The 27,278-nt window shown below is 39.5% G+C and overlaps 1 protein-coding gene across 2 annotated transcripts in view; it reads left to right on the plus strand.

Annotated features, from left to right (window-relative positions):
* Elapor2 (endosome-lysosome associated apoptosis and autophagy regulator family member 2) overlaps positions 1–27,278 on the plus strand; it is a 164,234-nt gene that overhangs the window by 118,009 nt on the left and 18,947 nt on the right. For both annotated transcript variants that reach the window (XM_085684180.2, XM_085684181.2), the window contains exons 9-18: positions 1,937–2,117; positions 2,682–2,810; positions 9,840–9,930; positions 10,557–10,659; positions 11,440–11,577; positions 13,874–14,137; positions 14,879–15,052; positions 19,313–19,502; positions 21,020–21,116; positions 21,760–21,861. In XM_085684180.2, the coding sequence (XP_085540306.2) occupies positions 1,937–2,117; positions 2,682–2,810; positions 9,840–9,930; positions 10,557–10,659; positions 11,440–11,577; positions 13,874–14,137; positions 14,879–15,052; positions 19,313–19,502; positions 21,020–21,116; positions 21,760–21,861 (1,469 nt within the window). The remainder of the gene's footprint in view (positions 1–1,936; positions 2,118–2,681; positions 2,811–9,839; positions 9,931–10,556; positions 10,660–11,439; positions 11,578–13,873; positions 14,138–14,878; positions 15,053–19,312; positions 19,503–21,019; positions 21,117–21,759; positions 21,862–27,278) is intronic.

Raw genomic sequence — 27,278 nt, forward strand, 5'->3', positions numbered from 1 at the left:
CTCTAACCTAGAGTGTTTCCTTGTTCATCAACTTGGGCATAGCTTGTCCTGAAGAGGTTGAGAAGATTCTTCATTGCTGCACATCTTCTCTGTTCTTGTGTAGGAACCAAAATTTCCCCTAAATGTAGCAGTCATGCATTTTCATTAATGAGTCAGAAAATTAATAACTTACTAGGATTTTAAATTTGCTTTTTGTATTTGTTAAACTGGAGACTTAAAGTCAGTGTCTCTACTGTAATGAGTCTATTTATTTAGATTCTCTGAATTTCATGCTACCTTTTTTTTTTGAAAGGAGTTGAGAGCCTTTTATGGATATATATCTAATTTGAATCTTTTAGTTCCTTAGGAAGCCTTGGCTGTAGCAGCCACTGTTTTACAGATGGTAACAGAGGCAGAGGGGTAAAGTAGCACATTAAAGAATATCATGACATGAGCGATAAAATGACTGTGGAAAAAGGAACTATAAAAAGAGAATAATACTATTTATCATTCTGTTGAGACATCTATATTTGAAGCATTTTTCTTTGCATCCTTCTTCATGCAAGATAATGCATATCTAAGGAGACAACTTGAGTGGCCCGAACACTCAGTATGCACGGTTCCTCCTGACTGGAAACAGTGGTGGATTACTGCCTGTGGTTTCCATTCTCTAGTTTCAATAGATTTCCTACTACGGAAGGTGCTTTAATGGACAAACAATATTTTCAAAAGTTTATTGGATGAAAGGAAAGGTTATTGTCTCTTCTAAAAACTCCTATTGAGTACTGATATTGATTTACTATTTGTGATAGAATACCACCTTCTATCCCTCAATGTTCACATTCCAATTTTACTTTAGAATAGCTAACCTATTTGGTATTCCAGTCTCAATGTGAGAATAACTAAGTGTGGAGAGTGTTTGGGGCGTGGCTGTTACCGCTATTTTTGTGTTGTTTTGTGTGGAGGAGGATAACACAGGGGTTTAACTGACAGTGCTCATGGACCACAGAGGGTGCGTTTGTCCTGAAGCTCAGAGCACATGGAAAAGGGCTACCAATTTCTGGAGGGGAGAGTTTGACCATAACTCCTGTTACTGAGAAAGACCCAGGAAAACTACTGATATTTATGAACATTATGATTGCACATGAGGTTTGGTCTATTCTTTTTGAAAAATGGCATTTTTCTTTGATGATTACTATGTGCAAAGTATGGTAGTAAAGGTTGTGTCTGGAGGAAAGAAGGGAGCAGTAGAGGTCACAGAGGAGCCAGAAGACCTGGAAAGGTGGCTCAGCCCTTAAAGGTTGGGCTCGCGACCGAAAATGCACGTAAGCGAGATGACGTCATTGTAGTGAAGCTGTAGGCTACACAACGAAGCAAACAACACAAGGGCAGCGGTTGTTTACAGGTTGTCTTTTATTCTTGAAATCCTAAAATCTTCACTTGATTTGTCTCTTCCCTTTCTTCTCCCCTAATCCTCCCCCAAACCCTTTCTTGGTCTCTTTCATATCCGTGGCCTCCTTTTTTCATTATGTGTTGTTACATGCATACATGTGTGTGTATATACATATGCATTTCTCCATGTGACGTGCTCGGTCTGTATAATGTTGCTTGTATGTATGTGCTCAGGAGTAACCGTTTAGTTGTTTACATTTTAAAGAGGGATTCATAATAAGGAGCATATATGCACACACACACACACACACACACACACACACATATACACATACACACAGAGAACTAATAATTATTTTTCTATCAATTTTTTACTTTCTCCTTATGGTGCTAGTGAGTTTTCTCTTTTTCTCTCATTCTGTCACCGTTTTAGATTCTCTCAGCCCCATCTTCTGTTCTCTCACTGTTTGTGATTTTTTTTGGCTTGTCTATTTGACATCTTTGTTGTGAGAACATTATATTATTTGCTTTCTGTTTTAATTTTAAAATCTTTTTTTTCCCCCAGACACAGATAATGTATAAGTGGATCGAGCCGAAAATCTGCAGGGAGGATCTCTCAGATGCTATCAGACTGCCCCCTTCTGGAGAGAAGAAGGATTGTCCTCCTTGCAACCCAGGATTCTATAACAATGGATCTTCTTCTTGCCATCCCTGCCCTTCTGGGACATTTTCAGATGGCACAAAGGGTAAGGTGCCTATCATGAACTGCACTTTTAAAAAGATAATATTAATAGAATTGGGATCTTGTTTTCAATTGATTTGCTGGAGAAGTCTTTAGGAGACACATTTTTTATTTCATTGGAAGGACAAAGAATTGAGAACTATTGATAAAGGGACCGTGATTTATTTACCAGCAAATGAGAACTCTCTTACTGGCATTTTGTGTATGTGAGATTGTTTCCTTTAAAAATATCATATTTAATTATTCTTTGAATAATGATCCTATCTTGTTGGCTGTTGATAATAAGGATAATCATTCATTTGCCCTTGTGTGTGTGTGTGTGTGTGTGTGTATGTGTGTGTGTACATAAAATGAAGGACTATACAAAAAAGACCACCAAACATGTACACATGCACTGGTACTTTATCTAGAACCATTTTCCAGATCACGCTTGAAGAAGTTTCTAAGGGAACTGGTGGTGTTGCATCTTTCCCTCTCATTTCTCTGCTAACCATGGTTTGGAGGCGCTCGGCACAGGGAAGACTGTCCAGATGCAGCCTCCTGTGACTGTTTTTCCCGTCTTCTGCAGAGTGCAAGCCATGTCCAGCAGGAACAGAGCCAGCGCTTGGGTTTGAGTACAAATGGTGGAATGTCCTTCCTGCCAACATGAAAACTTCCTGCTTCAATGTTGGGAATTCCAAGTGTGATGGAATGAACGGTGAGTTTGGACTCTCCCTTAACTGTCGTGGCAGCAAAACACCACTTGATTTTATACTTCTTTTTCAAACACACCAGACTCACATTGTTTGGTTGTGTGTCCACCCCAGCCCTTACATAGCAATCAAGCAATCAGGAAGATGGATTTCCTACAGTAAGAAAACCTACCGTTTGTTTTCCCTTTCCATGGTGTCTCTATTTAGTTTCAGCTTTGTATAGTCAATAACAGTATGCACATTTCAAGTAGAAAATTCCAAACCCCAAATTTCAAATGGCAAACTGTTCATGTACTTAATGAAACCACCTTCCTTTTTTTTATCTTTCCAGTCCAGGATGTGAATTATCGCTTTGTTTGGTTACATCTGCTTCCTGACCATTAGTGAGTTAGTAGCATCTTGGTGTTTAGACACCGCTCATGCTTCACAATATCTGTGTTCAAATAGCTTCTAATAATAATCTCAGACCACAAGTAACATGACAAACAGAACCCTCAAGGTCACCCTCACTCACTCACTCACTCCCTGAGCCCGCCCTTCTTCCTTCCCTCTCTCCCATCCATCCTACCACCCTTCCAGCTGAAAATGCAAAAGTTCTCAACTTAAGAAAGAACATAAGTTGTTTGATGATGTTGATAAAAATCTACAGTTTAAAAACAAGCTTTTAGCCATTAAACTGTGAAGGGAAAATAACATCCATGCCAGCGTTGCTCTCACACTTCAAATGGCAAGAGTTAACAGCAGCAGCATGGTGCATGTGCTGAGATAGAAAACGTGTTAAATAGTAGGGCTTGGGGTGTCCCCTGTGGGGTCTCAGAGCTTACCTCTGAGGACAGATGTGTGCATGGGAGGTTGACAGTGGGCAGCTGCTGTATTTGTCTTGCATTTTATGCAGTCACTTTTGAAATAGATATTGAAGCTGATGTTTAAAGTCCCAAACCCCAGAAGAGATGTAACAAGGAAGGTGACAACATTACATCTTTTACCACTTTAAGGAGTAGCATGTAGATGGAGTTTTCGTCAGTGCTGCTGACTCCAAAATAAATGCATTCAGCCTTATATTATTTACAAATGCTTAGCCGATAGCTCTGGCTATTACTAATTAGCCTTTACAACTTATATTAACCCATTTTCCTTATTTACACTCTGCCATGTGGTGGTACCTTCATTAGTGTGGCACATTCATCTCCTGCTCCCTCTGCCTCTGGCTGGAGACTCCTCTTTCTGCCCTTCATCCTCCCAGCATTCTCCTACTCTGGCTCTCCTGCCTAACCTTATTCTGTTCAGCTATTGGTCAGTCAGCTTCTTTATTAAACCAACCACAGTGAAATATATTCACATAGTGTAAAAGAATATTTCATAATATTTCCCCTTTTTGCCAAAATAAAAAAGAAGGTTTTAACTTTAACACAGTAAAATCATATATAACAAAAACAGTTATCAAGCAAGAATTACCGTCAAAATTTTCAGTCTGCTTAGATTTGACAAAATTGGAGAAAATACTCTAGTATCTGTATTATCTTGGTGAGTCTAAAGTTTTCATCTAATTTGCCTTTTTGTCATAACTAAATAAAACTGTAGTTATGGCTATCTAATTTTCAACTCCACCAAAGATCCCAGAAGCATAATTGTTATCCAATGACAGGGTTATCAGGCCTCCTGGACAGTCACCCTAGGTTCTGCTTTGATGTTGTGGCATCCGGTTATGACCTACAGACATAGTATGTCTGACAGACATTTTTGAGCAGGCAGTTTTGAACTTCTGTAATATCTTGACTTGACAAAGTTTGGCAGATGCTTTGTTTTGCATCCTACTGATCCAGTTTGGGCAGTATGCTGCCAGCAATTGAGGCAAGGACAGTTTCTTTGCCCAATTACTAGCTTTTGCATAAATAAAGCAAATTTCTGTTAAAGCAAAGAAAAAAGCTTACAAACCACAATCCCAGAGAATTTAGACAACAATGAGGATACTAAGAGAGACTTACATAGATCTAATCCACATGGGAAATAGAAAAAGACAAGATCTCCTGAGTAAATTGGGAGCATGGGGACCTTGGGGGAGGGTTAAGAGGGAGAAGGGAGAGGCAGAGAGGGGAGCAGAGCAAACTGTAGAGCTCAATAAAAATCAATAAAAAAGAAAAGAAAGCAAATTTCATACAGAGTTTCTTCTATGCCATCATCTTCTCTGAAGTAGGTTGGTGCTGTCAGAAGCAGATGTGTCTCACTGTCATGAAAAGCCTTAGGTTATTAAACATATTAAATACCATATTCTCTAGGTCTTTGAAGTGTTTGAAGACTATCTAAATATACCTGTGTATGACTTGGAAAACACATCTAATATGACTATAAGTTTGACTCTTATATATGACTGTTAATCTATATTTCTTAATTACACATTGTATTTTTAAATGAGCTGCATAAAAACAATACCCTAAACAAGACTAGAAATGTACTTAGAGTATAGCAAAATTAATTTTAAATTTGTATCAATTACTAAAATCTATACCAATAAGTGCAATACTTAGTATATTCGATCATCTACTCTTTTATCCTATCATTTTTATATTCCTCCTTTTTTTCAGAATGAACTCCCTGAGAGATAATCTCTTTTGTTTAGTTTTTTTTTACCATTATCAATAGCAACTTGTAAACAACCCCCCTTAAATGATAATAAACATTAATAACTAATATTTTGGGGATGTGTGTGTTGTTTCCTTGAGGCTGCTTTCTGTTGTCTGAGGGATCTGGCATCTTTGGAAACCTTGAGAAAATCAGGATAATTGTTAGGTCTTGGCTATACTATTCTGTGAGGCTATCTCAATCAGCAGCCTTTAAGTTGTTCTGGATTCTGGATCACCTGGGTCATCCATTTTTATTGGTGTCTGTTCCCCTTGTTCTAAACATACATATCTATATTAATACAAATATAGACTTGCATTGGACACAAGTCAGGCATAGATGATTTTTCTTATGTGACTGAGCCATATAAAATATATATCATGTATTTTGTAATTGTTTTAGGTTTATTTATTTATGTCTGTAAGTCAGAATTTCAAGGTGTCTTTCTTGATCAAACCTGATTTTTTTTTTAACCTTGAATGAATCTACAACCTTTTAGTTTCATAACCTCTTCCCCAAAGTAAGATATTTCTTCACTTACATTTTGAAGTTAAGACATTTTTAATGTATGTAGGTTGGTTTAATTTGGCAGTTTGGATAATCCAATGTGTCCTAGCAGCTATTGCTCCTTCCTCGGCATTTAAAGACAACACAATAAGATACAGTATCCAGACTCTCTGTGTATTTTCCATCTTTACATGGCTTTTTTTGTATTACTTTAGTCCCTTTTTAAGGACATTATTTTATTATTTTAAAACTGTTTTTTAATCTAAGACTGTATATACTCTTTTTCTTCTCTCTCCCAAACCTTTGTACATTTTTAAACACACTGTAACCTGCTTAGAGTTTTTTTTTTCTGTCCGAATCTGTCTTTACTGCGTATCTGTTAGCCTTTACTGTCTGCATGAGCAAAACTCCTCCACCATGCAGCATGCTGGTGAAACTTGTGCTGGGAGCTTAAGCCCACAGGCATTGGTTTGGAGAAGCATCTCTGAACCATGATCCTTGTGATAGACTGAGAGAACCTGCCATGTGGCTTAGTGCATGGCAGCTGGCAGCCGACTCTGTCTCACAGGCAGCTGTCAGGAGACACGTCTCTGCACTATGGCTGGCATTGGACTGTGAGACTAGAAAGCTGTGTTTGCCTCTGTTTCTGTGTGTTTGAAACCTTTTAAAAAGCTTTCTCAGAATTTATGTGGAAATTCTTGCTGAACGTTTGGACACCATTTATAGCCAGAGTTTTCCTGTCCCACCAGTAGCTCCCGAATAAATGCACTGAGGCTTATATTATGTACAAATGCTTGGCAGATGATAGTTCATGTATACTACTTACAACTTAAATTAGCCCATTTCCCTTATTTATGCTCTGCCACATGGTGGTATCTTTATCAGCATGGGGCATTTTTCTTCTGCTTCTTCATGTCTGGCTCATGACTCTTCTCTCTGCCCGTCTTCCTCCCAGCATTCTCCTAGTCTGACTCTCCTGCCTAATTGTATTCATTTCAGCTATTGGCCAGCCAACCCCTTTATTAAATCAACCACAGTGACATAGATTCACACAGTGTGAGGAATATTCCATAGCCGTAGTAGGTTACTTTACTCTGGCTCAGTGCTGTGCCATGGTAAAGAGTTAAAGATTTTAAATTCCTGTTTCCTATGAAGCCCATGACTGTGTTCATAAGATGCAGCTGAACCCTACTTACTGAAAACTTGCTAATGTGGCTGAGTTCTTTCAACAGTGCTTGGTTGTATTCCTTTTAAAATATGACACTAGCAGCAGGTATTCTAAACAATAAGAGTTAACGATGGAGGTCCTCCTTTATTAACTCACCATCTTTTTATCAGTTTACTTTCTTTGTATTATAGTTGATCATTATTCCTAAGTTTACACACACAGTTTGAAAATCGCATGTTTTGAATCAATAGCTCCCCCGAACAGACTTGGAACAGAGGAAATGAAATGTCCATGGAAGTATAGAGATCAACAGAAAAAATAGAGGCTTAAATAATTTTGAGCCAACACGTTAGTGAAAGTCCAAGACCTGACACGCATTAAATACAAAGTGTTCTTTGTTGACCAATAATACCACCTTTCAGAATTTATCCTCTGAGAGAAGAAACATCATTAAAATAGTTATCTCTCTATCAGGGTTGATATTCCTAATAAGTGTCCTATGATTGAATTTGAGTCATGAATTTAAGATCAATTAGGAAAACAAGAGTATGGAATGAATCCGCAGAAGGCTAGTACATACGTGTGCTCACTCACTAGAACAGATTAGATTATCAGTGTCTTCTGTAGAAGGCTCCAAGTCTCACAACACTACCAATTGACTCACAAACTGAATTTTAAAATTGCCTTGTAACAGTAAAGAAAATAAAAATACAAAGATCAAATCTGTGTATCTTTGTGACCTGGAGTCCCTGTGTCATTTTTATAATGAACAACACTCAACAGGGTCAAGTGGAATGCATGGGGCAGCTTGCCTGAGGAGGGAGTCACCCTCCTGGCTGGGAGAGATAAAGCAGGTGTGTTCAGAACTGAGTTGGATGTGTGGTTTGAAAGTTTTCATATTCCTGAAGTCCATATTTGACCAAGTTGCATAATAGGAATGAAGAACAAATTTTTGCATATTGAGTTTTTGACTATGAGAAATTAAAAGTTGGAGACAAATTGGTAGTTCATGTATGAATTCGTTGTGCATCATGTATAAAAAGACAAATGGAAATAATGTAACTTTCTAGCAATAGAATAATGTTTACCAACGTAAGTTAGCTCAGTTGAGTAAGATATTATGTGTGTCATCATTATACTGAAACAATATATTGAAAGAAATTTTAAAATATGTTTCCAGAATTTTTAATTTTTGTTTTTTTCTGACTCAGTAATGCTATTACTGAGGATTTACACCAATGAGACAATGTGATATGAAGAAGGAAGTTGTATGCAAAGATGTCAGTTTTAATGTTTTCTATAAGAATGAAAAGTAAGAGAAAAGAAAATTTCAATAATGAGGATATACTTAGATAAAATTAAATGTAGAATGATTTGTAAGATAAAATTAAATGTAGAATGATTTGTAACGGAGAAATGTATGACTATAAAAAATCAAAGATACTGGTAAGAGAAGAAAATCTATATTTCTTGGTCAGGACAGAGAAAAATGAGGAAAATTGGTGGACTCTTCACTGGGCAATATTGAAATATGCGAGGCATATGTTTCTACTTGAAGCATAGTAACTACACGCAATCTACTTGCTACTGCCTCTTCCTTGGTCTTCTTTTGCGTTCTATCCTTTTTTTGTGGTGTCCATATATTCAAAGACGTATTCTTAGAAATATAATCACAGTCTTTCTTGACATTCACTTGTTCTGCATGGGGTATCTTGATCCTCCTTACCATTGCCACAGGGTTATTATCTAAACCTAAATTCTTCTCCTGTCACCCATGTGCTCATCTCACTGGGCTACAGGGGTTCATGGTTACTCAACTCTTAGAATTAAAAGTTGAACTGATTTTTTTTGTGTTTTCAGTCATAGAAACATTTAGGCAGCAGAATTGTCAACATTTTTCTAATAGATGAGTATCCATTATTTTTATTATGTTTTATAAATTATTGTATTTGAAAATTGTCAAGTTGCCATGCTAGTGCTGATAGAAATGCCTGTATTACATCTCTTGAAGTAGCAGATGACATTTGGAGTTATAGCAATGCTAAGTAAGGTATTGCCCTTAAACAATAAGCTTGCTTGTTGCTGTGTGTGGATTTATCACCTTTGCACACTCTAAAGTGGTTGTCTTGGCTTATGGTATGTTGATTGTTCCTGTGAAGATGACATGCCTCATGTGACTTCTTGTACACAGACCTGACAGTGTTGGCATTTGTTAGCATGTGTATACCTCACATTTTCTACTTCTCAGGGAGGGAGGTCTATCTACTAGTCCATGTATACCATACCTATTGACATTTAGTAAAAGTTAGATTGTGAAACAAAAATACAGTAAGCTGAAAAGAACCTCTGACCCTACATTTTCAGTACTTAAAGTTTTGTTTCTCTTTTGGCTGTCAGCAGAGTGGTAGTGTGTCCATTCCCACACTAAGTGACCATCTTAGTAGGTTAGCATGGATAAAGGCCACCTGTTTTGGTTTCAAAAGTTATCCTTCATTGAGAAAACTGTCACCCTGTCTCACATTGAATAACATGTATGTAGAGTGGTCCAGTCAGAATGTCTTCATCAGCATCTAGAATTAAACTTTTGCATCTAGTCTACAATTGATATTTCAAAATATGGGATTTTCTGGAATATTTTTAACTTTAGCATCAATAAGTATTTGCCTTTTATGATTACCTTATTTTAACATTTTTGTTACTAATGAAATTTTACTACTAAAATGTCTTGTATCCTTCTCAGGTTGGGAGGTGGCTGGAGATCACATCCAGAGCGGAGCTGGGGGCTCTGACAATGACTACCTCATCTTAACCTTGCACATCCCAGGATTTAAGTAAGAGAAACTGGTGCTTTCTTTAGGAACCTTCACTTCCTCCATAGGAATACGGGAGTAGGAAGACCCTATGGAGTGTGCTTGTATTATCAATGAGACAATAGTATGTGAGAGAATGATGTATGCTATTTAGGAATCTATATAACTGGCCACCAAGAACCTATAAATGTTAGTCAGGTATGTTCCTTAGATAAAGCAGAATTGTTTTTAACAGCATTACAACAAACCTGTAGTATCCATGGCTTGTTGATCCTTAATGGAGAGACTTAGTTTAAGTCATTTAGTCACAGAGTGTGTATTTTGTTGTTTAATTTTTTCTCAACTCTATCTGTAAGTTAGCATTGATACATTAATTTATGTCTTTGTTTTAGTCCTGTATGTTGAGATCTCCCAGTGTGAGTCTCTTCCTTCCTTTAGAAGCAGGAAAGTGAAGCATATCATCATGGCCTAGAGCAAGGGTGTGGACTCACAGATTGAGAAAGGAAGGATCTATGTTTCCCCAAGAAGCCCAAGATTAATTAATGGAGCAGCTAGATTTTTAGTTTAGTGAGAGCACATGATTTAATTTTATTTCAAACTGCATTCAGCATACATTATTGATATTGCAATTTTGTTCTGCCGTGTAGACCACCAACATCTATGACTGGAGCCACAGGTTCTGAGCTAGGAAGAGTAACGTTTGTCTTTGAGACCCTCTGCTCGGCGGACTGTGTTCTGTACTTCATGGTGGTAAGTGATTGAAGCCAGATTTCAAGGTTTCTTGTTCTCTTTCAGCTTTGAATTTATTTATTTAAGTTGGGATAAGAACCAATTTCCCTTGTCTTTCTTAGAACTTTCAAAAATATTTTTAAGTAGCTAAAGAAATTACTAAGAATTGTACAATAAGGCTTGTCAAGTGTTCATTCCTCATGGTACGGGCTCTCAGTATTTACCCCTTGTGACCCTGATGTCCCATCCTCCCAAGGGTACCAACTTGCCAAGCTTACATGTTACAAATCATTGCAGATATGTAGCTAATATCAGAGTTTGAAAACTTCCTTTAGTCTTCATGTAATTGGTTTTCTCATAGGAGTTTTGAGTTATCAAATCAAATCACAAATAATATATCAAATAACACTTTATAATATAATAACATATTATATTATATAGCATATATAATATAATATAAAGTTATATTATTTATAGGAAGGCTTCTTAGTGGTGGAATGGACCTAGAAATTCCACAGAGAGGTGTGGCAATAAATCTGGCTGCCACCAGTACCTCTGCCATGAAGTTACACTCTCAAAATGCTAGTGAATGGAGAGAAGCCAGCCAGCAAAACCCCAGCTTTAATCCTAATCACGCCACTTAGCAGATTAAAGACTCGTGTGTTCAGAAAAAGATCGATATACATGCAGTAAAGACAGATTCAGATGGAAAAATCAAACCTCGAAATGGTTTGCAGTGGGTTTAGAATAAAGAACTGCTTAGTTTGTGCTTTATTTGTGAATATTTCTCTGCTGTTTTAGGATATAAATAGAAAAAGCACCAATGTGGTGGAATCATGGGGAGGAACCAAAGAAAAGCAAGCGTATACCCACGTCATCTTCAAGAACGCAACATTTACATTCACCTGGGCGTTCCAGAGAACTAACCAAGGTCAAGACGTAAGTTCCAGCCTTGTATCTCTCTTCAGCCCTCTTCTGAGTGTGATCTCCATTAGGGGCATATCCATCTCTGCTGGGGACGCTAAGGGTTGTAAATGGAGACATCATACGTTTCATCCATGGCATTATAAGCTAAGAAAGCTCACGTGTAGTCTACATAGGTCAGTATGAGCTCCACTGAGATCATGACAGGTGTGTGTAGCTGAGCTGCATTCTCTATGCAAATACATTCTGACCTGTGTACAGGAGACTATAAACCGTTTAAAAAGTATGACACGAGCCCTTTGTAAGTGCACTGTGAGTGGTAAACTTGAACCATGAGCCTCACACAGGGCATTATGAACTCTATGTAAGGACATAGGACATCAAAGAATGAAAACATGTATCCATGTATAGAGCATTGTTACCTGTATAGGATACCATGGGTTGTATACACAGAACAGAGAACTTCAGAGGTGCTCTATGAGATGCACATAGCATTACACCCACATTACAGAGCAATATGATCCCATAATTTTTATTCGTTTTGAAACACAAAGATGATGCCCAGTTGTGAAATATATACAAAGCTCTCACTCAATTTGGAGAGAGCACTTCTTTGAGTCTGTCATCTTGGTGTGAATTGGTATAAGATGACAATTCTTAATTTTTTTGAGAGTAAAAATGCATGAATTGGGTGGAATGACAACAAAGCTATGATTTATTCTGAGCTATGAGCAAACACCGTTGTTGACGCTTAAGAGAAAATTCAATATTGTTTTTACTTAGAACTTTAAAAAAAAATCTCTTTGAGACCAAGAAAGTTCACAACTTTATACTTCTGTATCCAATTAGCTGACATTTGGTTAAGTGTCATGAACTAGTGTGAGTTTATGTTTCTCGTTATGGTGACATCTTCTTTTAGAGAGAATGTATTTATTTTTGTGTATACAGAATGGTAGAACGGAGACAATCATTGTTTTTTTTTTTTTATTTTCATTGCTAGTATAGCTCTAATCCTCTCTCTGAACATTCTGTTGCATATTTCAATACTAGCTGGCCTGTTATTCATTTATTTGTTTATTTTTGGAGTATGTGTATCAGTGTGTAATATATATATATATATATATATATATATATATATATATATATATGCATGTGTGTATGAGTGTGTGTGAGTGTGTTTATGTCTATTCTATCTTTGCTTGTGTTGTTTGGTTTTTTATTTTTCTCTGAATGTAGATCAGAAGTCAACACTGAAAGTCATTTCACTGTTCTCAGCAATTTTTTTTTGAGACAGGGTCTCTCACAGAACCTAGAGCCAGCTATTTTGGCTAGACTAGCAGGGCCAGAATGTCTGTCTCTGTCCTACCTCAGCCCCCCACCACTGGGGTGAGATGCCTAAAGTGCCATGCCTCATTTTTGTGTGAATACTGGGTCCTGGTGATTGTGCAGCAAACACTTTGCCACTGGGTCACCTCCCTAGTCCGGGGTCTATTATTTGTTGTGTATCTGCACAGATATGACTTTATCAAAATGAAAACACGGTGAGTCTTTGTTCAGAGGCGCTTCGTTGCTGTGGTGGCATGTGAGTGCGTTTTCTCTTTTCTGTTTGTTTTCAGTGGGAACCCAGTCTCCAGATTTTCCATGGCTTTAGCTGGTCTCTAGGCTCTGTTAGTCAGTGTTCAATCTTAGGAGGATGGACAGCAGTGGAACTCTACCCCTTCCTCTTTGTCTTTTCATCTTGGTTCAGAAGCAAAGCACTAAGCAGTCAGGTGTGATGTTGAAGGTTAGAGTGACAAAAAAACCAGACCTTAAATAATCCTGTACCATCAGAGGAAAAATGCAGCAGGATTCAGGCTCTTTGTTTAGAGATTAGAATGCATTGCTGAGGGGAAGGGCTGGAGAGGGAAAGGAAGGCTCAAGGAAGTGATATGAGCCCATTGGTATCACAGTGGTTGAGTGAGGAAAAGAGGTCCTTACCTTCCAGGATTCCCACCACCCTGCCAGATTTCCAGCGCCCACCACATCACTGAGAGTCGTGGATGAGTGAGCTAAGGTGAGATATAAAGCCCTGTGATACTCTTCTGTAACCGTTCTAACTGTGACATATTGCGATGTCGATCACAGCAATGTATCTGGAATTCTGTGGTTGTACAAAGCAGCTCCTGAGGTCAAGATTTAAGGGCTTTTTTATTTAGAAGGACAAAATAGGAGTTTGGAACATTCTGGTTATTTCGGTAATGCCGACATAAACGTAGCTTTGTTGTACAGTTGCGCTCCAAGGCAGATGTCATTCTTTCTGCTCTCTTTCTAGAACAGACGTTTCATCAATGATGTGGTGAAGATTTATTCTATCACAGCCACTAATGCTGTCGATGGCGTGGCCTCATCATGCCGTGCGTGTGCCCTGGGTTCTGAGCAGTCCGGCTCATCGTGTGTGCCCTGCCCCCCAGGCCACTACATCGAGAAGGAAACGAATCAGTGCAAGGAATGCCCAGCTGACACCTACTTGTCCATCCATCAGGTCTATGGCCAGGAGGCTTGCATTCCCTGTGGGCCTGGGAGTAAAAGCACCCAGGTAAGTCTGCTTTGCAGTCATTCCCAAAGCTATTCTTGGCAGAAAACCTAAAGACTTCTGTACCAGGCTTTTTCTTTGGGCCACCAACCAGCTCCCAAATCACAACCCAGAGACTTATTATTAGATTTGAATGCTCAGTCTTGGCTTAGCTTTTATTTTATTCTGTTTCTCTTTATGTTTGTCTTGGGAATTTTTACCTTTCATTCTTTCTGTGTATCTTACGTTCCTGCTGTCTCCACGGCTGGCTGGTGACTGTGTGTCTTCTGTCCCAGGCATGTCCCTCTCTTCCTCCCTTCTTTCTTCTTTCTTCTTCCCTTCTCTTCTTCTCCAGCCTAGATTTCTCCTTCTAATTATTCTCTCTGTCTGCCAGCCCTCCCCATCCTTTTTCTGCCTAGCTATTGGCCATTTGGCTTTTTATTAGTCCAATCAGGTGCTTTAGGCTGGCAAGGTAAAACAAATGCAACACGTATTTACATAATTAAACACACATCTGTACATTGTTGAACAGGTGCAGCATAAACAATGTAACACACCTTTCACAGTTGAAGTAATATTTTGCAGCACATCTTTGCCTAGTCAAAATAGTATTCCATAACAAACTTCCTGTGGGTGGTTCTCTGACAGTAAGGTGGGCAGTATGTGGAATTGCTATTTACTCCGGAAAAGTGCTTTTTAATTTTCTTTCCTATTTTCTCTTAAATTAGGTGAGCACTGAATATATACTTGTTTTTCGTCTTTAAGGATCACTCCACTTGCTACAGTGACTGCTTTTTCTACTATGAGAAGGAAAACCGGAGTTTGCACTATGACTTCCGCAACCTCAGCAGTGTGGGTTCACTAATGAATGGGCCCAGCTTTACCTCCAAGGGAACAAAATACTTTCATTTCTTCAATATCAGTTTATGTGGGCATGAGGTGAGTTCTGGGTGTTCGGGGAGGATGGAGCTGTACTCCGGTGTTAAGATAATGTTCTGAGTAAAATGACCAATCAAATCTCCATGACAATCAACAACTAATGCCAGGTATAGAGACTTCTTTGAATTCCTGTTATTTCCGATCATATTGGCAGCCTTTTCTACTGAGACAGTCTCATTGGTTCTTAGACTGATTCAATCAGTGGAACTCCAAGCCTTATAAGTGTAGCTTAAATACATTGAGTCCCTTCCTCTCCTCTCTTCCTGAAAGTGGGAAGGGGTAAAAGTGGTTAAGTGTGTTAATCTCATTTTTTAAAAATATAGGTAGGGTTTTATGGTTGAGAAAGCTTATTGTATTAGGATTACCCAGAGATAGAGAAATAACACACACACACACACACACACGCACATGCACACGCACACACCACACACACACACACACACACACACACACACACACACACACACAGGGGATTGTGCAGAATTGGTGCATATAATTGTACGGGCTGAAAAGTCCTATGATAGACCATCTGGAAATGAGACCCCTTGCTGGGATACTACTAGTATACTAGTATGGCTAAAAGCCCAGGTCTAAAAGCTTCAGAATAAGAGGCAGCTGAAAACTGAGAACTGTTGCTCTGAGTCCTGGGTCCCACGGCCAGAGAACCTGAAGTTCTGATTCCAGCAGAATGAGAGCGTAGCAGCTCGGGAAGAAGGAATTCTTGCCTCGTCCTTTTTGTTCTCTCTGGGCCCAGTCAGTTGAATGACATCTGCTCACATTCAAGACAGATCATCTCCCCCTACACACATACTCATGCAACCAGTTCATGTACCAGTCTCTTATATAACATAACACTTCCCCAAATTTGTGTTTTGCTAATTCTCAGCATTTCTTATTCTGACTGTGTTGACGTATAACATAAATTCTGGTTATGTTTTGAAAAAGGGGGGGAAAACTACTAAGAGAATTTTTGTCCATATTCAAAAGGAGATATACAGGGTCAAATGTTCACTGATGAGTATCCTCTCCTGATGAATACAGGATTTATTTGGTGGGATGGAAGAATTAGGACTCTGTTACTGTTTAGGGGGTTTATGTCAATGCATGTGCTACATTTTCACAGCTATGTGAGATTGTAGTGTGGGGAAGGGAGAATACACAGTGCATACACCATTAACAAAGGCAAATATGGAATATGTAAAACAACATTTCTCTCATTTTTATGTTGACGACTGTATATACAGTCATAATCATTATGAGATGCTGTGACAAATTTGTTCAAATGAAATGAAAAGATCTGGTTACCATACAAGTCTTTAATATATATATATATATATATATATATGCATATGTTTTTTGAATGTGCGGGCTAGCTTTTGGTCAGCTCTGCAAAAGCTTGAGTCATTTGAGAACAGGGACTCTCAACTGAAAAAAATGCCTCTAGAAGATTGGTCTATTGGCAAGTCTATCAGGCATTTTCTTGACTAATGATTGGTTGCGGAGGGCTCAGCCCAGAGTGGAAAGTGTTGGTTGTATAGGGAAACAGACTGCGCAAACCATGGTGAGCAAACCAGTGAGCAGCTCTTTTCTGTGGCCTCTGCTTCAGCTCCTGCTTTCTAGGTAACTGATCGACTTGAGCTCCTGCCCTGACTTCACTGGATGATGCACAACAACCTTTAAAATGAAATAAACTCCTCCCCAATTTGCTTTTGGCCTTGGTGTTTTGCCACAGCAGTAGGACCCTAAGACAATGCACTTGTCATGACCCGACTTTATAGGTGGTAATTCAGCACTCACTAGGTTGGTTGGGCATTCGTTCACTTAATAAAGGAATGCATACTAAATATCTTTGTATGAAGCAGTGAATGAGATTGTGCTGTGGGAGCTCCTTCCGCTCCTTCAACCAATAGCTGCTGAGATACCAGCCCATTGGGGCATGGTCTCTCTCTCTTTAAAAAAGCGGGAGGATTATCTGTATTCTGTCAATCATGTATTTTAATAAAACACTGATTGGCCAGGCAGGAAGTATGGGTGGGTCAACCAGACAGGAAGTAGAGGCAGGGCAAAGAGAACAGGAGAAGGCTAGGAAGGTGGAAGCCCGTTCCTCTACTCCTGCCCAGACCACCGAAGAAGCAACATGTGAGTTGACAGCTGGAAATGGTACTGAGCCACATGGCTAACACAGACAAGAATTATGGGTTACCGTAAGATGTAAGAATTAGTTAATAAGAAGACTGAGCTAATGGGCCAATCAGTTTATAATTTTATGGAGTCCTGTGTGTGATTTTCTTTGGGGCTTGCCAGCTGTGGGGTACTGGGCGGGACAGATACCCCACAAGCCAGCCCTCATGTTACAAGATTGGTTCCATTATCTGTTGTATTTCTCAAACCTATTTTTATATTACTACCTCTACCTTTTTAAAAAAGCATCTTCTCTCATTCTCACTTTGTTTTCTTTTGAGTGAGTTTGCTATGTAGCCCAGGCTGGCCTAGAACTCATTTTATAGTCCAGGCTAGCCTCAAACTCATGAGAATGAGTCAGACCCAGCTTTGTTGTTGTTCTTATTCTCCCTTGTTTTCTTATAGGCTCTGCCATTTCCTCCCTTTTTCCTGAGTCCTTTCTCTCAGCTATTTTTCTAGGTTACAACAATTTAGTAAAAATATATTTTTCCTGTTTGATGATGAGAAAGACTTGTGGAGGGAGAAAATTTATATGTTAGAATGTTGGAGGGAGGCTGCTTGTTGGTTCCTGGCTGCTTAGCCCTGAAATAATCATACAGAAATTATATTACTTAAACCACTGCTTAGCCCATTAGCTCTAGCTTCTTATTGGTAACTCTTACATCTTAATTTAACCCATTTTTATTAATATGTGTATCAGCACAAGGTTGTGGCCTACCAGCAAAGTTTCAGCTTGTCTGGTCTGTCTCCAACAGTGTCCCATGGCTTCTCACTGACTCTGCCTCCTTTCTCCCAGCATTCAGTTTAGTTCATCATGCCTAGCTCTGTTCCCCTATAGCTCTGCTTTAGGCCCAAAGTGGTTCCTTCATTTATCAATGGTAATCAGCATACAGAGGGAAATCCCACATCATTAGAATTGCTAGTTACATTAATAAAGAGGATTATTTATGTTTCATGTGTTTGTATATGTACCCTCAGGTCAATAAAATAACTTTCTAATTTTCTTTTTATATTTCTTTGTAGAAGTTGTGGAGCAAGCTATAGTTCTTTGCAGGGGCCTGAAGTATATTTAAACATTATACAAACCCAGCCAGGATATGATTGAAAAGTTAACCTTTCATATTCTCTCAAATTATTGTGTAAACAAATATACTACTGTGTCCAAGAGGAGATTACTAAAACACCTGCAGTGACCAAGAGTCTATAATTAAGATGCTCTGGGATGCTGTTACAGTGTGGCTTTTAGGCCTTTTCTAACCATGCTTAGACTCATTGTTGAGAGGAGGAGGAGAAGGCCTGCTTTTGGTGCCAGCCGCCCAGCTAGCTTACCCCCAAAATAACCACACAGAGCTGTATTCATTTAAACACTGCCTGACCCATTAGCTCTAAGTTCTTATTGGCTAAGTCTTATATATTAGTTTAACCCATCTCCATTAATATGTATAGCCACATGACTGTGGCTTACTGGCAAGATTCTAACCAGTGTCTGTCTCAGGCAGGAGAACCATGGCATCTGACTCTCTGCCCCTTTTCCCAGCATTCAGTTCTGTCTACTCTGCCTACCTATGTTCTGCCCTATCAAAAGGCCAAGGCAGTTTCTTCATTCAACCAATGAAAGCAACACATAAACAGAAAGACCTCCCACACCACTCATGAAGGAGCATCCAAATCTTTATAAGCAGTTTGCTGCATCCCTGGAATGACTTGTTGAGCTATGAAGTAAACATTTCGTAGATAATAATAAATATAAAATAAATATATATAATAAAAATATAAAAATAAATAATAAATAATAAATAAACATTTCACAGATAATGAAATGTTTACACAACTTTCATCCAAACAAATGATGCTTGTAGTAGGAGGACCAATAGGTCTGGAATAACCTCATCAACTCCCATCCTTAACTGAACACTGATAGCACCTTTAGCCTGATGCCTGCCACCACCCAGAGCAAGTCGATAAGGACCTCAGTGTTGAGGAGAAAGCAACTCCTCTGGTGAGATTCACAGGCTAATTGAGGTTCAGGTTATAGGCTGACTACCCGCAAACCTCCCACGTGTGGCTTTGCTCTCCTAGGGGAGAAAGATGGCCCTCTGTACCAACAACATCTCAGACTTCACAGTGAAGGAGGTGGTGATGGGGTCAGACGACTACACCAATTTGGTTGGAGCCTTTGTATGCCAGTCCACTATCATTCCTTCTGAGAGCAAGGGCTTCCGGGCAGCCCTGTCATCCCAGTCTATTATTCTGGCAGACACGTTTTTAGGTAAGTTTCCTTTGGCTACTACAAGCATGCATTTTGTTATTTATGGTAATAACAGCTTTTCATCATATTGGTGTTTACCACACAAGATTAAAGCCTGCAGACCAAAACTGTCATCTTGTAAAATGGTTAAAAGGAATCCCATGAGAGTGAGGTCTGTTGGCCAATCTCAGAGTATAAGAAGATTCTGTACTTCTCTATGGAGTGCTCTGTGTTATGTTTTATGAGATTATTTAGTATATCCACATTCTTTAGTTTATTCAGATTGTTTCGTTTAAGAGAGAAATAATTTTAAACGTAAAATAGGGCCAGGAGATGACTCAGGTGTGTGCTGCGCTAGAGTGAACACCTAATGGATGTGTAAAATCTGGCTGTGTGGTTCATGCCTGAAACCCTTTGACTGCTAGAGAGAGGTAAGTCCCTAGGACTTGGTGATCAGCTAGTTTAGCGGAAATGGTTAATAATGAGGTGCAGTGAAAGACTCTATAGCAAAGGTAAGATAGAGAGTGATAGAAGATGCTTTGACCTTATTGTGCATACACTCCTCCCACATATAATAAAAATTAAAATTCTTTATAAATATAAAAATTCAAAGAACAGAAAATACATATCTAAATCTAAGTCACAATACAGTGTGTTTCATCGCCTCATCTCGTACCAGAAGGATTTCAGTACTGAGGGTGAAAACCTTGAGTTGTATTCCTTCTGTCTGAGGGCCTATAAAATAGGAAAGTTTTACGAGGAGCCCAGCTCCCTAGTGATTATTATGAATCACATTCACTTATAACTGCTGGCAGGGGGCTGAACTTTGGGATGTGAGGTCTGATCTGAGAACATTGCCGTGGACTCCGAGTGTACTGAACTTCAAGCATTAGCACCAAGGTCAGCTCCCAGGCTCCAGCCCATTCCCAGAGTTTAACTCTACCAAGGTTTTACCTATGTGAAGGTGAAAACCTCGCTTTCTGACTAAACAAGTTTGGTATCTGTTCCTAGAAAGCATTAGGGCAAATTCTTCTCCATTATTTTCCTTTTTTTTGGTGGGTGGATGGAGTTTATGGTTTCACTGCACTGCCCAGCTTTAAAGTTGCCTGAGCACAGGCATAAAAGCACCAGGCTTTGGGAAGTAAACATGTCTGTGTTGAATTTGAGCAAAATTATCTTAGCAGACTAGCCTGTCTTGACTGACAAAACTCAGTGGATGTTCGTGATGTTGGAACAGATTTTGAAACAGTAGAATTAGAAGGGACCCTAGAAACCATCTAAATCTTTGTGTATGTCCTACAGGGTCTAGAAAATCAACAACAAAACACCCAGGGTGGTGAAATGCGGTAGATTACATGGCTGAGGATTAGAATCTTTCTTCTCTGGAGATGTTGGAAAGTTCCTTTTGCTTACCAAGAATGCTTTAATTTAGTATTTCTGGGACGGGTTGGCAAAGTCAAGCTATTTTACGCTCAGACGCACAGACCTAAGTAAACCTAGATCCTCCGGTTGTTTCACTGTTTGTCAATGTTGTCTAGGAGTCACGGTTGAAGCTGCCTTGCAAAATGTTAATATCAAGGAAGACATGTTCCCAGTGCCACCGAGTCACATTCCAGATGTGCATTTCTTTTATAAGTAAGTGACTATTTTTTTTAATAAAGATCTCGTACAACTGAATCTATAGACTTTAGTTGTTATTCTAGGTTATAATTTCCTAATGGCAAGAAAGAAATATAATGTTGCTTCAGGGTGTCTAATATGGCAGGTTGTGCTTAAAAATGTGGGCATTAAATGACTTGGTAAAAAGTGAGAAACGTGGATTATTTTGAGAGTCACACACACACACACACACACACACACACACGTACACACATGCACACGCACACGCACACTTTGAAGTTTAGCCATCAGGAAATTTTGGCTTATGGCCTAGGCAGCAATTATTTCTTATTCACACATCTAAACACTAGCCTGATGTTTTGATATGACTGAGCCCTGTTTTCCTCAGAAAGTTTTTTTTTTAATTGTGATTAGACTTTTAGGAATCTTACTAAATGCCTTGATGGTGGGCCATCATTTTACCTGGGAAGATTGTCTACTTCATGTAGTCAGTGAAAGCCAATACACCGAGTTTGTATTAAGTTACAAATTAGTAACTGTTAATACATTCTTCCCTTTTTGTTTGTTCACGGAGCATGAGAGCCATTTTGTACATGATGCTTTTGTTCCTGTCGTCTGTATCATATTTGATCTTTAATCAGTGCCTGCTTTATAATAGGTCTTCCACAGCCACCACCTCTTGTATTAATGGCCGATCGACCGCTGTGAAAATGAGGTGCAATCCCATGAGACCTGGCGCAGGTGTGATTTCGGTCCCCAGGTATTCACTTTCACTATGCGCTTATTCAATGTGGAGTTTCTTTTTAGAAGCAAAGCTGTCTGGGATATTACTATTAAAACATATTCTTTATGGAAATAAAGCAGAAAGAGATCAACAGAACCCGTACATTTGTTGAAGGGCTATGTCGGGACATGATTTAAATGAACAGGTTCTTGTCAGTATCTCTGCCTTCCATTCTTTTTAATGACATCCCCTTGTCCCTTTTACCTTCAAAACGATTTAGGCAATAAACAGTTGCTTATATTGTTTGCATTCTTATATTTATTCTCACTGTTCAACGGTTTTCTTTAATTGGTTAGGACGGGCTCTGGTTCCTAGAACTAGATCAACAATTAACTGCCTGGGCTCAGTGATCTAACCTCTCTCTGAGTCCTGATTCCTTTCTCTCTGAGAGAATGGGGTCTTGAGGATGATTTTTAGATCCATTTTCAATCTCGGGTTTCTGAGTAATTGTAGCAGAATCATCAAGGTAAATCAAGTCTATAGAACATAACGCAGAATATTCAACTGATTGCCATTGTGGTACCTGCTCTGAGTGGTCTGTATTTGATATATCCTGTCCATTTGTGTGTGTGTGTGTGTGTGTGTATGTGTGTAAATACTAGAACATAACGTCTAGGTTCCAAAAACTATTAATTTGAATATAGCTTACTTTCCCCACAAGGACCACTTAAGTGTCTCAGTATTTTCAATGTATTGTTCAGCATGTTCAATATTGTTAGAGTTAAAGAACTTTCGATATTAGCTTGCTTAGCGTCTCTCTATTCAACTCAAATCCATATACTTTAAAAAGAAAGAGATTTAACGTTTTGTAACTTTACCTGAGAGATTTTTAAAGCCCCCCTGTTTCTCTCACACACAGATCAGAGAACATTGTTCTCTACCTTAAGCTACCGTGTGTTCTAGCAAGAGAACCATCAGTAAGCCAGTGATTCTGGCTTATTTTGGGAAACCCAGGCACACTAGCATTTGCTTCTCACCAGTTGCAGCGCTTGGTTGCATAGCTCTTCCAATTAGTTATTGTTGTCACCTGTTTAAGGTGAGAAGCATGTGATGGGAAAACAGGAATAGACAGCGGATACAGGAATGGGAAGGGATGGATGCTCTTGGACTCCAGGGCCTCCCACTGCCACCTCTCAGCTGGGGTCGCTGTAGCTAGAGACTTTGTGGAAAGATTCCAGAAAGAGAAGCATGGTTCTTCACTCTGGTGTTCTGCTGGGCTGTTTTGAGTTCTGGTGCTCGGTATATTGACTATAGCTCTCCTGGGTTTGGTCTACAGAGTCCATCTGGGTTACTTCAAAGTTTCCTCTAGGTTTGACTCAAGCAGATGGTACCCTAAAAGCCAGGCATGGCCCGCAGAAAAATAAATCATCCTCCGACTCTGCCAGGATACATTTCGATGTATAGCCTCGCCGGGTTAAAGGATGGCATCTCAGGAGGACGTGAAGTTTCTCTTTACCTCTGGCAAGCTTTACCTCTCAGGGAATTTGACTGTGTTCGCTGTGGTTTCCCAGAATCGCCTGCAGCAGAAATCTTAGAATATCTATTGTTAAAACTGATTTCAGAATCTCTGGTGTTGAGCACTGGCATAGTTCTGAAAATAGAAGCCAACTGCAAAGCCTATTAAATTTGGAGGACTGTTTCTGTCGCCGTCCGTGGTGTAGGTTTTCCTTTCTCTGTTTTCCAGATAGGTTCTCTCTTGCGATTGTTTGCATCTTGGTCTTCTGAAAAACTGATTTAAAATGTAGCATTCATGCCTGAGTCCTTCGCACAGATGATCTTGATAAAAATTCATTTGTGCTTGCGATGTACACCAAGGCGGGCAGACCGAGGCTCTTGGGAGCTACAGAGTCCCAGATAAATGTGCTGACCTTCAGTTTCCTCTTGAATGAATTTCCCGTCAGGGCACAAGGGGGCGCCCAAGGACCGGAACAGGCAAACCAGCAGCTTGGCCACAATTTAAGTTTATTTTATTTTATTTGGGTACAGGGCTGAATAAAGATTTTCGACTAACAGGAAAATAATAGGCAGTTTCTCAGACTATTTTTGAAGACTTATTTTGCATCTTTTTGGAAGCTTTAAAATCCTCAAGGAAAAGAAGCTAAGCAGACACCTAATATTGAAATGACTTTTGCTGATCAGGAGATCTCAGAGCAAGACCTTAACAGTAATGTCACATTAGGAATTAGTCTTTTCCAGCCAGGCAAAAGTGACTTCAGTATTAGTTAGTAATGTCTGCTGGCTCCTTGAATCTTGGTGGTCAGGAATACTTCCTAAAGACCCTCAACTCCTGTGAGGCGAACTGTCTGCACAGGGAGAATCAGGGAGTGAGTGTGGACTTCAGAGGGAGCATGTCACCTGGACTTCATCTGCGGTTAGAAACTTCAGCCTGTCTGCTTGATCTGGCAAATGTATGCATGTGGTTTCCAGTGGTAGACAGTGTAGTGCCTGTGGCAGATAAAATATGACAGCCTTAGGTGACTACTGAGAGTTTTTTTTTTTTTTCTAATAAAGTTTGCTCCTTGGACACAGACTAAAATACTTACACAAAGGACAGCTAATAGCTCAAATAATTCTGCATAGATGAGGCCACTCCCTGGCTTCTTAGCCCTCAAGCCAAGCCTTTTGTGAGGGGTAATGTATACCCCAGCACTGCACCAGGGAACTCAAGGGCCTTCCAGATACACACAACAGACCGTTCCCAGAGCTTGCTTTCTAAGAAGGCACGTGTGTGTAATCTTTTTACTTTTTGTCAAAAGCCCTTTTGACATAGTACACACTCTGAGCACAGTCTCTTGTGTGTATCTGGGAGGCCCCTGAGTTAACACATTCACTTCACCAGGAAGGCAACAGCGAGCCAGAGCCTGTGGAACTGCTGAGCACAACACAGACGGCGCAACCTCCTAAGGACTCTTGTTCTTTCGTGACAAAACACCTTTCCAAAATGTTGCCCTCCTTCAGTCAAGAAGCACAGTCAACAAAGAGGCAAATAGCGGATTTGTCCCAGGGCAGAGCTCAGCAGACTGACAGGTCTTTTAGCCCACCTGCCCTCTCTCATCATCGTCGATACTCGTCTGAAAGCATCACCACCCCCTCTTTCTTTCCTCCCGGTTTGGGAACACACTCAACTGCTTGAGCTGTTTATCGGTCAGTCTAAAATCGTTTTGTGAAATCCTCTTGCGGAATCCAAATTCATTTCATTATCAGCATGGCCTCGGAAGATATTGCATCTCACCAAAGGAATTCTCCCAATTCTGTCCTGATAGTGATCGAGAGTTGCAGGCTCCGGGGATTTATTTAGTCTTTGTATCAAAGTCATCGGGTTTATTGGACTCTAATGCAGCATTTGGTTGAGACATCAAGGAAGGCCTATTAATGTCAAAAAATCTATCCATCTGAAATTAAGAGTCAGAGCTGGAGTAAATGAGTTTCTTATCTTTTCCCTCTGAATCTTTACAAGATAATAGATACTAAATTTGAAAAGTAAGATAATGTAGAAGATTAAGGTCGAATATGTTCCAAGAACAGAAATGTACTGATGCACATAAAAGCTTTATGAACATTTGAAAACACTCAAAAAACCCTGTGCTCAGAAAATGGAAAACCTTTTACACAGACTTGCCAGAATTGGGCAATTCAAACACGAATAAGCCATCTTTAGGCGACATATAATCATGTCACAGAACATCCGTGCATTTTAGACCAGTTTTGGAACAGCGATGCTAAAACTAAAATTTTTTTCCCACTAAGGAAAGCAATCTACAGAGAAAAGAAAGTAGGGAGTGAGTTAATTACTGTGTCCCTGATCTTCAGCAGATACTAACTTACGGTAATTAATCTAGGATGAATTCCTCAGAAAGGGGAGTGCTTAAAGGCAGGCTGTTGTATCCCTGAATCTCAGAGTCCCAGGTGAAAAATACTTTTCTCAAATTCAGTTGGCTCAGTCTAAGAGTTTGTGTTCCCCAAATTCACATGTTAAGTGCCAGCCTGAGGCTATTAGAAAGCAGTATCTTTGAGAGGTGGTTAGGTTGCCGTGTTCCCAGAGCATGAATGAAATTGGTGTTCTTATAAGTGTACCCCAAAGAGCTAGCCCACAGAGCATAAGCAACGAGCTAGCTCCACCAAAAAGAGGAGAAAATGCTACAGCTCCATACTCAAAACCATGCCTCCTCCTCCACACTAAGTGCAGGTCCCCCAGAGAACCACAGAACTACACATACAGCCCAGGGGAGCCGACCTAAACTGGAACTCAGTAGAACATCTCTACTCAAATTGATGGTGGCCGAAAGGCAGCACAAGCCTTTGGTTAAGACAAGAATATGCAGCTGTCAATTTAAATGCAAGCGTATCAGAGCCTTGGGCATTGAAATACATCTGCAGAAAGTGAGAACATACAGAGCACACAGATAGGAGATAGACATGGCAGATGGGCGGGGCTTTACTCTGAAGGAAAGTCTGTCTTTCACGAAAAGGGGGAATTCAGTTACAATTTGAACTGGGATGCTGGAGATAGTCATATCTCTAGGGCTTGTCAGTCAGTCTGTCTAGCCTACATGGAGGGTTCCAAGTCATGGGGCTGCCATATTGTAAGGTAAACTGGATAGCACCTGAGAAACAACGCTTGAGGTTGTCCTCTGTCACTTGAATGCATGTGCACACACACGTGCACCCACGTGAACCCACGTGACAAATTAGTTAATAGGATGAGCAAACAATTCATAGAAGATGAAACGCCAATGTCCAGTACATATATAAAATGATGTTCAACACCTTTAGCCATGGGGGTGTTGTAGGTTAAAACTCCATTGGAATTGTATCTCGCCCCTGTTATAATAGTTATCACTAAGTAAACAGTGAACGCTAGTTAGCAAGGATGTATGGGGAAAGGAATCTCTATTCATTTCTCTGTGACTATCAATTAGCCCAGTGACTTTGGAAATCAACGTGGAAGTTTCTCAAAAAACTAAAGATAACACTGTCATATGGCTCACCTTAATGAGTGTTAATGTACCACAGAGATATTTACACATCTACATTTATTGAAGTGATATATACAATATCCAAAATCAAGATATCATGACACGTATACACATTGGAGTTTGATTCAGCCATAAAGAAAAACGGGGGGGGGGGGGGAAGAGGAACAGAATTAAGTTGTTTGCAGAAAATGGCTACAGTTGGACATCGCTATGCAAAGGAAAATAAGTCCGATTAAAACATAAACCCTCGATGTTCTTCTTATTTCTAGATTCTAAACTTGAGGTAGATAAAGATTATAGAAATGGATGACAAGAAAGGAGAAGTTATCCCACCAGGGGAATGAAAAGAATATTTGGGAGTAGGTAAAAATGGAAGATGAGGGGGTATGACCAAAGTGCATGATTGTATTGAAATGT

The sequence above is a fragment of the Myodes glareolus genome, chromosome 27 (assembly GCF_982192425.1).
Source record: "Myodes glareolus chromosome 27, mMyoGla1.1, whole genome shotgun sequence".
In the NCBI taxonomy this organism is placed as follows: Eukaryota; Metazoa; Chordata; class Mammalia; order Rodentia; family Cricetidae; genus Myodes; species Myodes glareolus.